Source organism: Suricata suricatta, chromosome 4, assembly GCF_006229205.1.
Source record: "Suricata suricatta isolate VVHF042 chromosome 4, meerkat_22Aug2017_6uvM2_HiC, whole genome shotgun sequence".
Lineage (NCBI taxonomy): Eukaryota > Metazoa > Chordata > Mammalia > Carnivora > Herpestidae > Suricata > Suricata suricatta.
Genome location: NC_043703.1, coordinates 158,843,887 through 158,855,488, shown reverse-complemented (window position 1 = coordinate 158,855,488; position 11,602 = coordinate 158,843,887). Strand labels below are relative to the sequence as shown.

At 46.5% G+C, this 11,602-nt stretch overlaps 1 protein-coding gene across 3 annotated transcripts in view; it reads left to right on the top strand.

Moving 5' to 3' along the window:
• CPSF3 (cleavage and polyadenylation specific factor 3) overlaps positions 1-11,602 on the top strand; it is a 40,240-nt gene that overhangs the window by 780 nt on the left and 27,858 nt on the right. For all 3 annotated transcript variants that reach the window (XM_029938332.1, XM_029938333.1, XM_029938334.1), the window contains exons 2-7: positions 4,349-4,412; positions 5,444-5,541; positions 6,369-6,497; positions 7,727-7,904; positions 9,097-9,186; positions 11,158-11,308. In XM_029938332.1, the coding sequence (XP_029794192.1) occupies positions 4,349-4,412; positions 5,444-5,541; positions 6,369-6,497; positions 7,727-7,904; positions 9,097-9,186; positions 11,158-11,308 (710 nt within the window). The remainder of the gene's footprint in view (positions 1-4,348; positions 4,413-5,443; positions 5,542-6,368; positions 6,498-7,726; positions 7,905-9,096; positions 9,187-11,157; positions 11,309-11,602) is intronic.

Below are 11,602 nucleotides of genomic sequence, written 5' to 3'. Positions count from 1 at the left end.
CTGGCCTTCTGCCGGAGAAACACTTCACAGATCTAGAATGCTGCTTAGAACTTAGAAAAAGTGTGGAGGTTTTTCCTAGAGATGAGCGGCTTGCATTCACAAACACATGTTTGGGTAGAAGTTAGCCCTGCATTAACTCGTGCGTTTTTCAGAAGGTAGACCGTATCTACGCTTCCATCCAGTAAGGATTAGGTGAGCACCTACCCGGGACTTAGCACAGGCTTCCCAGCGCTTAGTTCACACGTGCCCTCTCTTCCTGTACCAGCAAGCGCTGGGCAAGTGTCAGGCACCACACAAGGCACTGAGCCAGCGCTGAGTTAACTGAATGCATCCTTTTGGAACAAATTGCAAAGTGAAAAGTTCTGGAGAGATAGTTTGGAACAATAGGAGACCATTACTTCGGGATCAGACGTGGAATTCAGCCCCTACTCTGTCTTTTACTAGGAGAACAACCTCACTGAACCGAGGTCTTCACATTTAAATAATATAGCAGTACTTATTGTGAGGCCTGAGGAGCATAGTAGGTGCTCAGTAAATGGTGACTATTAGAAGAGTCCAGAGGCATTGCACTGAGTGCTGGGAGAGGATGAAAGGATTTTTAAAAAAATGTTTTTGAAAGACATTACTAGCAGGGGAGGGGCAGAGAGAGAGGGAGACACAGAATCTGAAGCAGGCTCCAGGCTCTGAGCCGTCAGCACGGAGCCTGGTGCGGGGCTCGAACCCATGAACCGTGAGATCATAACCTGAGCCGAAGCTGAATGCTTAGCCAACTGAGCCACCAGGCGCCTCGGAGAAGGGATTTCTAACAGGTTGACAAGCAAAGCCTCACTCCTGTATCCTGGAAAAGGCAATGCGTGAGCTGAGTCCTAAAGAATAAGTTGGAATTAAAGACCATACAGTGTAGGGCAAGGCTGATCCAGGCAGAGGAAGGGGCACCTGAGAAAATGAGAGCGGCCACGGTTTGTGGCTGGTTTCCTCGTGGCTGTGGCTGAAAGACGAGCGGATGGGGGTGGGGGGAGGCTGTCGGGGACCAGCTGAGGAAGGACCTGGAACACATACGAAGGAGTGTGGGTGTTTGTCATGTCAGTTCTCGGGAGCCAGTGAAGGGTTTGTGCACGGTGGGATACAGTGGGAATCGGGTGTTGGGAAGAGCACGCCTAACAGCAGTGTAGCGCCTCAGGGAGTTCGGCGGAGGGAATCCAGGAGGATGTAATTGAAGTAACAAGTAAAAACCAGAGCGTGGAGTGAATGAAATGAGCGTCAGTGAATTGGAAAGACGCAGGTTTCTGCGAGTAAGGAGTGGAGTCTTTGCAGCTGACCCGATGCACCAGAGGGGGCGGTTGTGCAGAGGACCGTTGGGTTGTCTGGGATTCCTAAGCTGGGCAGCTGGCAAGTGGTCGTGTCAGTCGCTCGGGGAGCACAGGAGCTGGGGCGGGCCTGGAGTGAGTGCGGGGGTTCTGCTGTGTGACAGCCGCTTTGTTGAGACCCGATTTTCATACCTACGGCTCCTTAGAAGCGGACAGTACAGTGCTTGCTAGTATATTCACGTTGTAAAACCATCACCGCTGTCTAGTTCCAGAACACTTCTCATCATTCCAGAAATAAGGCCTGGACCCATCAGCAGTCACCCCCATGTCGCCCCAGCTCCCGGCCACCACTAATCTTTCCTTCTCTACAGATTTACCTGCCTGACTGTTTCACTTAAAGGAGATCATAGAATATGTGACCTTTTGTGACTGGCTTCGCTTTATGTTTTCAAGGCTTATAACTTGGAGGTTTTTAGTCACTCAGCAAATATTTCTTTTCTATTTTTTTTAATGTTTATTTTTGAGAGAGACAGAGTGTGAGCAGGGGAGGGGCAGAGAGAGAGGGAGACACAGAATCCAAAGCAGGCTCCAGGCTCCAAGCTGTCAGCACAGAGTCTGATGTGGGGCTCGAACTCACAAACTGCGAGATCATGACCTGAGCCAAACTTGGACGCCCAACTGACTGAGCCACCCAGGTGCCCCAGCAAGTATTTCTTGAGATTTACTGCATATCGGGGACAGCTAAATAATGGTGGTCAAAAAAGACAAGGTCTCTGCTCTTACAGAGCCTTTTTTTTAAAATTTTTTTTATGTGTTTTATTTATTTTTGAGAGACAGCGCGAGCAGGGTAGGGTCAGAGAGAGAGGGAGATACAGAATCTGAAGCAGGCCCCAGGCTCTGAGCTAGCTGTCAGCACAGCCCCATGCGGGGCTCCAACCCACGAACCGTGAGCTCATGACCTGAGCCAAAGCCGGAGGCTTAAGTGACTGAGCCCCCCAGGCGTCCCACGGAGCCTGCATTTTAATAGTGAGAAACAGGCCCGCAGTGAGTAGATGCCGCAGCCTCACGGAGTCATGAACGTGATGGAGCTGTGCGAAGGGCAAACCAGGGGAGGGAGCCAAGAGGAGGCCTCAGGAGGTGACGTTTGGACTGAGATCCAGTCCTGGCAGTATCTGAGGGCAGAACATTCTAGGGGAAAAGGGCAAGGACTAGGGCCTTGAGGAGAAAACTAGTTTGGCGTATTTGAACATATGGTGCCTGTGCGATTTGCCAGTAGAAATTCATAAACGCCTACAAATCCAGGGTCGGAAGCCATCGGCACGTCACACGCTTTGAGACTGAAGGTCACGAGGCCTGAGGGGGGCCGAGCAGGGACCCTTGCGGTGTCTACATTGGAAGTGTGGGCAGAGGCCTGTGAGTGGGAGGAAAACCAGCGGGACGGAGGTCAGAAATGCCGAGAGAGGCGCCCCGCGGTGGGGGGTGGGCGGCGAGGGAGCGGGGCCGCGGGGACCAGGACCGGGGCCAGGACGGGGGCCGCGGGGACCAGGACCGGAAAGGCCGCCTGCGCTTTGCAGCAGTTCTGGAAGGGGGGCCTGGCCCAGGCCAGCTTGAGCCGCGTGCGGGGCGCCCAGGAGGTGCCGCAGAAAGGAACCGCGCGGGGGTTGGGGGAACTCAGAACCGAGGCCGGCCATGCTGCGGAAGTAGCGGAAGGGAAGTGTCCGGGGCCTCGGAGCACGGTGTGTCCATCGGACACCGTGGTGGCAGGGTCGGCCTCGGACAGGAGAAATGGAGGAAGAAATGTGGGTTAGGTGGTAAGTGACGTTGAGGAAACACAGGCAAACAAGCCGTATGGTTTCTAACAGGTATTTTTGAGAGAAACCGCGTGAGCAGGGGAGGGGCAGAGAGAGAGGGAGACACAGAATCCGAAGCAGGCTCCAGGCTCCGAGCTGTCAGCACAGAGCCCGACGCGGGGCTCGAACCCACGGACCGTGAGACCATGACCTGGGCCTAAGTTGGATGCTCAACCGAGCCCCCCAGGCGCCCCTGAGCTGTGTGTTTTCTGACGCGGAGAAGGCCCCTGCCTCGATTGAAGAAGCTAGAAGCTTGGGAAGTTTAGGACCGAGGACAAAGTTTGAAATCGTCGCCGTGGACGCTGTGAGAGAAAGCTGAGCCGGGGACGCTTAGGAAGTTGCCAGAGGGCCCGTGAAGGTGGGCAGCCTGCGCTTCCTGGCACCCCCGTCGGTCCGCCTGCCGATAGAGCGGTCTAGGGCGGTCTCGCGTCTTCTCCCAGCGACAGGACGAGCGCCCAGAGGTCAGGGTCCGCGCAGCGGGCCTGTCCGAATGCGAGGCGCGTGCGGGCAGAGTGATGCGGTGTTACTGGGACGGGTGGGAGAGCCCATCAGAGACGGTGAGGGACCCGAAAACCAGGTGGGCTTAGCTTCAGGTGCGTCTTCCGGTAACTGGGAATTAAGGCTGTTTTACTCGTTTAGGGAGAAAGGAAAATAGCCTACGTCCTTGGCCTCCAGTACCCTGAGGTAACAAATTAGAGGGAAAAGGGTCTGAGACTCACAGCAGGAATAAAAGAAGTGTATTTAAATTTAAGCTATGTAAGTAAATGCGTAGTATGCTCCTAAAGAAAATGAAAGAGTGGGGAAGTTCGGGGTTCACACGCAAGTGCTGATCCTGGAAGCGCGGTCAGGTACTCTCCGGAATGGCTGGATTGCGTTTCCGTTGACACCGGGTCGGAGCCCTGACTTTCCGAGGGTTGAGTTCAACCTTGGGCTTCTTGTCCCCGCACCTTCTCCTCTCAAGTTTTAGCAACTGCAAAATCCCTGACCTCTCGAGGGTCACTTTCCATCTTTTCCCACACTGACACCGTTCTTCCCTATCTTTGTAAGTTTCTAGAACTCTTACCTGCCTCAGATAAGTGTTACCAGCAAAATGGAGCACTATTTAAATTATTTTTTTTTTTAAGTTTGGATTTTGGGGCTTGATTTTAATTGCTTTTAATTATTTTTACTTCTCCCCTTGAATGTCTGCAGTGGAGCCGGGCAAGAAGTCGGAAGATCATGTATTATCCTGGAGTTCAAAGGAAGAAAAATCATGGTAATTATTTTCTAGTCAGGGGGTTAGGTCTTTCCTGGTACGGTGGCTGTCTGTTCAGCTCCCAGAACAATGTCGTGGTTGGTATGTGTAGTCTGTGCTGTATAATGTTATTGGGAATAACTAATATGCTCCTCGTTAGTGATTTGACAAAACTTTAACTGAGAAGATATATTCTAAAGTGGTAAAATTGTCAGCCAGGTCTCCTAAACTCTTACGTGTTCATGGTCCCTCTCCTGCTCATGGAGGGCGGAGTCAGACTAACTGGCCCCGCCCACCTCGGAAGGCGGCCCTGCCAGAGCCGTGCTCCAGCCGCCCCCACGCTGCCCGGATGGTAGAGCCCTGGTTCAGCAGCGGGGATACCTAAGCTTCCCTCGGGGGATGGGGAGCTGGCCCCTGACCGTGGGCAAGGCAGGCTGCTCCTCTTCGCCCATTTCCTTCTCTCAGAGACAGGAGGCAGAGAGATGACTTACGTGGTCCACGCGAGAAAGGCACTTCGTGGCCCATCCTGTTCCTGTGGTTCCACTTCTCGGCTTCACTGACCGTTAAAGAACAGGCGTGTGTCAGATACGGTCATCGTGTTAGTCAGTTATTGTATTAATGTGGTAGTGATGCCCCCAGTATGAGTAGGTAACTCGTTAATGACTGCCTTTAAGAATTCATTCGCTAATGCGTTAAAATACTTAACGTTGCCCTAACCTGGCAAGTTTCCCATTTTTGATTATCATCTTCTGACAGCCAAGGTTTTTTGAAAAAGAGTTCGTGCACTGTTAGTTTGCATTCACAAAACCAGCTGGAAGGAAGGCCTCTTAGATCTCACTTCCTACGACTTAAACGTGGGCTGTATTTTATATTTGGGAAGGTAGAATTGTTAATGGCTTATTTGCCATGTTAGGTAAGAATTGGATTCCAGATGTCCGTGTATGCAGTCCACCTTGCTTACGTGTGTGATGGATTTGTCATAAATATTGTCTGTTTATTAAGTAAGTTTTAATCAAATGGGCAGGATTCTGATCCTTTTTTTTCTCTTTCAGTTGGACTGTGGGATCCACCCTGGCCTAGAGGGAATGGACGCCCTTCCTTACATTGATTTAATTGACCCAGCTGAGATCGATCTCCTTTTAATTAGTCAGTAAGTTCTTTTCTTTGTTTAGAAAGAAAGAAAGACTGTCTTTCAAGACGTGTCCTATAAAGGTCATTATCAGATTTTAAGATTCTCTTAGGAAGCACATTGCATTTGGGTAAGACAACACTGCGTCTTGGCATTGCAGGTTAGAGACACTTACGGGCGCCTGAGTGGCTCTGTCGGTTAAGCGTCCGACTCTTGACCTTGGCTCAAGTCATCATGATCTCACAGTCCATGAAATCAAGCCCTGCATCAGGCTCTACACTGACAGAATGAAGCCTGCTTGGGGTTCCCTCTCTCTCTGCCCCTCCCCCATTTGTGCCCGCTTGTACACACACGTGCTCTCTCTCTTGTTCTCAAAATAAATTTAACTTGAGAGACAAGTTACTATGAAAAACTTACTTTTCTACTTGTAGAGTAAGTGAGAAAGAGATAGCCTATACCTTGGATCCCTGTAAAACTTGAGATCCAGAAAGCCCTTTTCCAGAATATCTCCTTGAGGTCACTGTCCTTGACACATTCATTAGGAGCTTCATTTAAATGTTTTACCTTCACACCACTGAAGTGCTCATTATAATTCTGGCTGTCAAGAGGAGGTTTGGGTGTGTTCCTCCTTGCATAAGTATCACTGGTAAATATTTTGATGTTTAGAAAATACTTCCAGTATCTTTTTTATGCTAGAACTGGATGCATTATCCCTGCCCTCTGCATGTAACCTATGCTCGGTGTCCTGAAAGCATCCATATGCAGTGGTTTCATTTCCTGTCATTTCACGTGGTATATGATGGATAATACTTTAAGAATTGACAGAATCTTCTTGATTCTTTTTTAAGTTTCCATCTAGATCATTGTGGAGCTTTGCCCTGGTTTCTACAGAAGACAAGTTTCAAAGGAAGAACATTTATGACTCACGCCACAAAAGCTATTTATAGATGGCTTCTCTCGGATTACGTCAAAGTTAGGTAAATTACTCTATTTGATTTACACAGGACTTTGATTCTACAGAACACATGGAGTTCAAGATAGGGACCTTTTTATGTTTTGAAGTGAGACACTCTTTTGATTCACAGGGATGTCCTTAATTTATCATTCATTGTCAACTCCTCAGATACCCAGCATGTGCCTGGCACCTTCCTGGCCATAAAGTCTTTACGAATTTTTTATACCCTTTTGAATCTTTGTAATTTGGGTGAATTGTTAGGTATGCTAACAGTGTTCTATAAACAGAATTGTACTGTTATATTAAAATTTAAGATCAAGTACATGATACAGTGATATATACGGAAATGTTATTTTAGGTTATTTGATCAAAGCAAATTACCATCTTAAATGAAAGTTTCCCACGGAAGTTTTTTTCTCGTTGTAAGAGGATAATCAGAAAAGCTAGTAGTACTTTGTGACGCCTACAGCATTAGCCTTGGGAAGCTGGCTGTTTGTACACTCCCAGAGCCGCTCGGATACAATTTATTACTCTTCCCGTATAAACACAGAAGAATGGGGGACGTTCCCTTAGTAATAATCCTACTGCATAACTCTTTATGTTTACCGTGTGCAGACAGCGCGCCCCCCTCAACATGTTAACTCACCAAGTCTTCCTATCAGCTTCATGGTATCGGTTCCGTTAAGAATCCCATTGTACAGGTGATGGAACCGAGGCACGGAGAGGCTGGGTGACTTGCCTGTGATGATCATGGTGAAAGACAAAGCTGAGATTTAGACCGAGGCCACCTGGCACCAGAGTCTGTGTCCTTAGCCACCACTCTCTTTTGCTTTGCTAGAAGTACGTTAGTATAATTTTCAGGGGAAAACTTTTTTGACACTTCGTAGAGAAATCTTCTCACATCCTGTTGGGAGAATCTCTGTGCAGTGTATATGAGTTTATGAGCGAGTTTATCACTCCGCAGGGTTGGGGCAGAAAAAACGTGGAGAAATACTGTCATAGAGTACTTTGCCTTAATTTACTATGTACTTTGCTTAAAATCACGTTTTGTAGCTGTATACACCAAACATTTTTATTGTTGTAATTGCGGAATGAAAAAATAACACAAAATGCCCAAGAGATTCTAAATAGCATAATCCATAAGGTGAACTAACATGGTGGCTATTTCATTCACAGACAGTCTCTGAGTTCAAAGAGTTTAAAAAGTCTGACCTTTAATTTTTGTTGTTGTTGACATTTTTGACAATTTAGTAATATATCAGCAGACGACATGCTGTATACGGAGACAGATTTGGAAGAGAGCATGGACAAGATCGAAACCATCAACTTTCATGAAGTGAAAGAAGTTGCAGGAATCAAGTTCTGGTGTTACCACGCAGGCCACGTCCTCGGGGCCGCCATGTTCATGATTGAGATCGCGGGCGTGAAGGTACTTCCGCTCTGGCGACGTCCCCCCCAGAAGAAAGGGGTGCGGAGCTTTGTGCCCGCAAGTAATACTAGAGGAAGTTCCCTGAGACTTGGGGAGTGTCTACACACTGAAATGTAGGAGAGAATTAAGTTGAGACTTTTTCCTTTAAATATCACAGTTCATACCCCCACAGTAGGACTTCCTCTGTCGAGACTAGAAAGAGCAAAGTGAGCTTCTCAAAAGATTAACGTTCCTTCATGCTATCATAGGATTAGCTCCTTTCCAGCATCCTTTAGGAGAATGATGAGGGTAGAACTTTCTGGCTGCACCCATTTAACAGTAAACTGTGATTTGGCATCCACGTCCCCTTGATGTTCTGGGGTTCACGTGTAAACCCCTGCAGGGGCCGCTTCGTGAGTGACAGGCGTAATCGGAACGGATCTCTGCCACCATCCTTGAGCTAAAAAGGTGAAGGGAGTCAATGAACTTGTAAAGGATAGATGGACGGCAGCACCGGCGTCTACGTCTGGCGCATGTTGGGTCCCTGAGGGAGCCTCGTTAAGAACACTCATTGAGTCCATCTGAGGGTGTGGCTTTGCCCTTTTTCTGTTTGTTTTTTTTTCTTTTTAAGTTTTCTAGGTGATTCCTATGTGTAGGCAGAGCTGAGAATCGATTCCCTAGTGTAATATTGTCCTGAATACTTAGCAGCTGTTCACAGACAAAATGTTCACATGTCGAGTTATACTGAGTCTTCCTAAATCACTTATCCTTACGGTTTGCTCAGAGACACAAGAAAATAAATAGAAAATAACACTAAGGCAGATCGATATTCCCGTGTGAAATTTGGTGCTTACCCTCCTAGGTTTTCTATCTTCCATTTTACGTGGTTTTTCCATATACCTCAGATTTCTTTCCTCGTCATGCCCTTTTTCTCTGGGATGTTCAGAGCACTTCTCAAGTTTATTAATATGCAGGTTACCTGTGCTGGATGCATCATTCCCCCAAGTTAAGTTGGAATAATTGAAACACTGGATGGTTTACGATTGAACTAAGTTACACACTTTGAATTATTAGAAGTATCGCATCTAAGTTTCATCAGTTGTGGGATGTTGTGTCTACTGAACTTCACCTTCTGATTTTATGAGCTAAGTATATTCGCTAGTAAAACACAGCCTTGCAAAATCCTAACTTCCTAACTTTATTTTTTTCACAGCTTTTGTACACAGGTGATTTCTCAAGGCAAGAAGATAGACACTTAATGGCAGCTGAAATTCCGAACATTAAACCTGACATTCTCATTATTGTAAGTAGTAGTGTGGTGTATTTTATTTTATTATTTTTTTTAACATTTATTTATTTTGAAAGAGGGAGAGAGCAAGTGTGAGCAGGAGAAGGGCAGAGAGAGAGAGAATATGTACACTGACAACGTGGAGCCTGATGTAGGGCTTGAACTCACGAATCATGAGATGATGACCTGAACTGAAATCAAGAGCTGGACACTTCATCAACTGAGCCACCCAGGCACCCTAGTGCTATGTATTTTAGTGTAATGTAAGCAGAATTTTTCTAGTGGGAAAAAAAACATGATCTCATTTTCATAATACAGGTTATTGGATGTGAATGTATGTAGTTTTTTTTTTTTAATGTGTATTTATATTTGAGAGAAAGAGAGAGACAGAGCACAAGCAGGGCAGGGACAGAGAAACAGAAAGAGACAACAGAATCTGAAACAGGCTCCGGGCTCTGAGCTGTCAGCACAGACCCCAACGCCGGGCTCGAACTCAAGAACCGTGAGATCATGACCTGAGCTGAAGTCAGACACTTAACCGACTAAGCCACCCAACATATCTAGTGTTTTAAATTCTTTTCTTTCTTTCTTTCTTTTTTTTTTTTTTTTTGGCAGATCCACTTTCTTGCTGTTAAATGTGTTAATTGTAGTCTCATATCAGAGATAATATAATATCTCCTAACTATTCTTGTCTAAAGATATTACCTCAAAATCATAGACCATCTTAAGGGTTGTGTAGAAGTGGTGTGACCCCACTGCCTTTGCCATGGTGACTGCCTTTCAGCTCATAACTTTGTGTGTGTGTCCTGTCTCCCTACTAGATTGCAATTCACAAGAATGAATAAAAAATTAACTGTGCAGAGCTTTTGATGGGGGGTGGTGGTCTGGTTGATAAGGAGCAAATTAATAAATGTGAGTTGATGACAGAGGTCAGGGACTAGGAGAGAGATCTTTTGGGCCTGTGGCGTATATAGGAATACCAGGTATGTTTAGTTCAACATGCAAGAACAGTTTCTGCCTCACCGCCGAGAGCATCCCCCAACCGCCCAAGTGTGGGAGACCAGGGCATTTTGCTGTCCACAGCAACATGTAAATGAATTGATTTTCACTCAGCTAATGGTATCCTGAGTATAAATTGGCCTTCATTTAAGGGAAGTGTTTCTTTATAACTCTCAGAAAAAATAATTATTTTCATTATATCTGGTACTTTAGAGCAGTACTTCTGAAACTTTGATTTTTGCATCTGAATCATCTGGTTATGTTGTTAAAATGCAGATTCTACTCAAGTCTGGTGGGGCCTCAGATTCAGCATGTCCACCAGGCTCTGGGGATGTCCTTGCTGCTGGCCAATGGGCCACGCGTAGTAAGGGTCAGGGAATATTCTTAGAACTGTAAGAAATAATATCTATTTCTGGTTTATGAACTCTGACTTATCAAAGGTGGGAGAAATACCCTTTTCCCCATCAATGGAAAGCAAATTCGTTTAAAAAATAGGAAGACCTAGAATTATCTTGAGCAGGGAAGATACTATTTTGGAAAATTTTCTTATCCCATTGTCTTTTTAAAAATTTTTTTTAAGTTTCTTTATTTTGAGAGAGAAAGTGCGGGTGGGGGAGGGACAGAGAGAGAGGAAGAGAGAGAATCCCAAGCAGGCTCCGCACTGCCAGCATGGAGCCGGACATAGGGCTCAAACCCACAAACCACAGGATCATGATCTGAGCCAAAGTTGGATGCTTAACCAGCTGAGCCACCCAGGTGCTCCAATCTTGATTCCACTTTCTGAAAGTTTCTTACTGCTTAGCCAGATCTGAAATCTAACATTTTTATTTGCTCTTATTCTCAATTAGTATTATAACAACATGTGTTCAGGTAAATGGCATGGTAATGGACCAGGGAATCGTGTTGCTTCTGCATTTTATTGATGTTCCACTTTTGTATTCCTTGAAACTCGTCTGTCTTGGTCTCATACTTTAATGTGTTATTTAGGAGTCTACGTATGGGACCCACATCCACGAGAAGCGTGAAGAGCGAGAGGCAAGGTTCTGTAACACGGTTCACGACATTGTCAACAGAGGGGGCAGAGGCCTCATTCCTGTCTTTGCCCTTGGAAGGGCTCAGGAGCTGCTCTTGATCTTGGGTATGCCTTTTCCTTTATACTTGGGGATCCTCAATCTTGGAGTGTGGTTCTGTCAAGATAATGTCCTGGCCTTGGATAGGTCATTCTGCCTTCCTGGGCTGCGGTTTCTGCATCTAAATGGTGCTATAAGGCCTGAGAAACAGCGGCCCTTTTGGCGCTGCTGCTGGGCATATAGGTGGCACCCCCCTGGTTGCCGTCAGCATCAGAATTCTGTGCAGTGAGCTCAGAAGGCCGAAAAATACGGTATCCTTTGATCCGGCAGTACAACATGTAGGAAATAAATGATATAAAGAC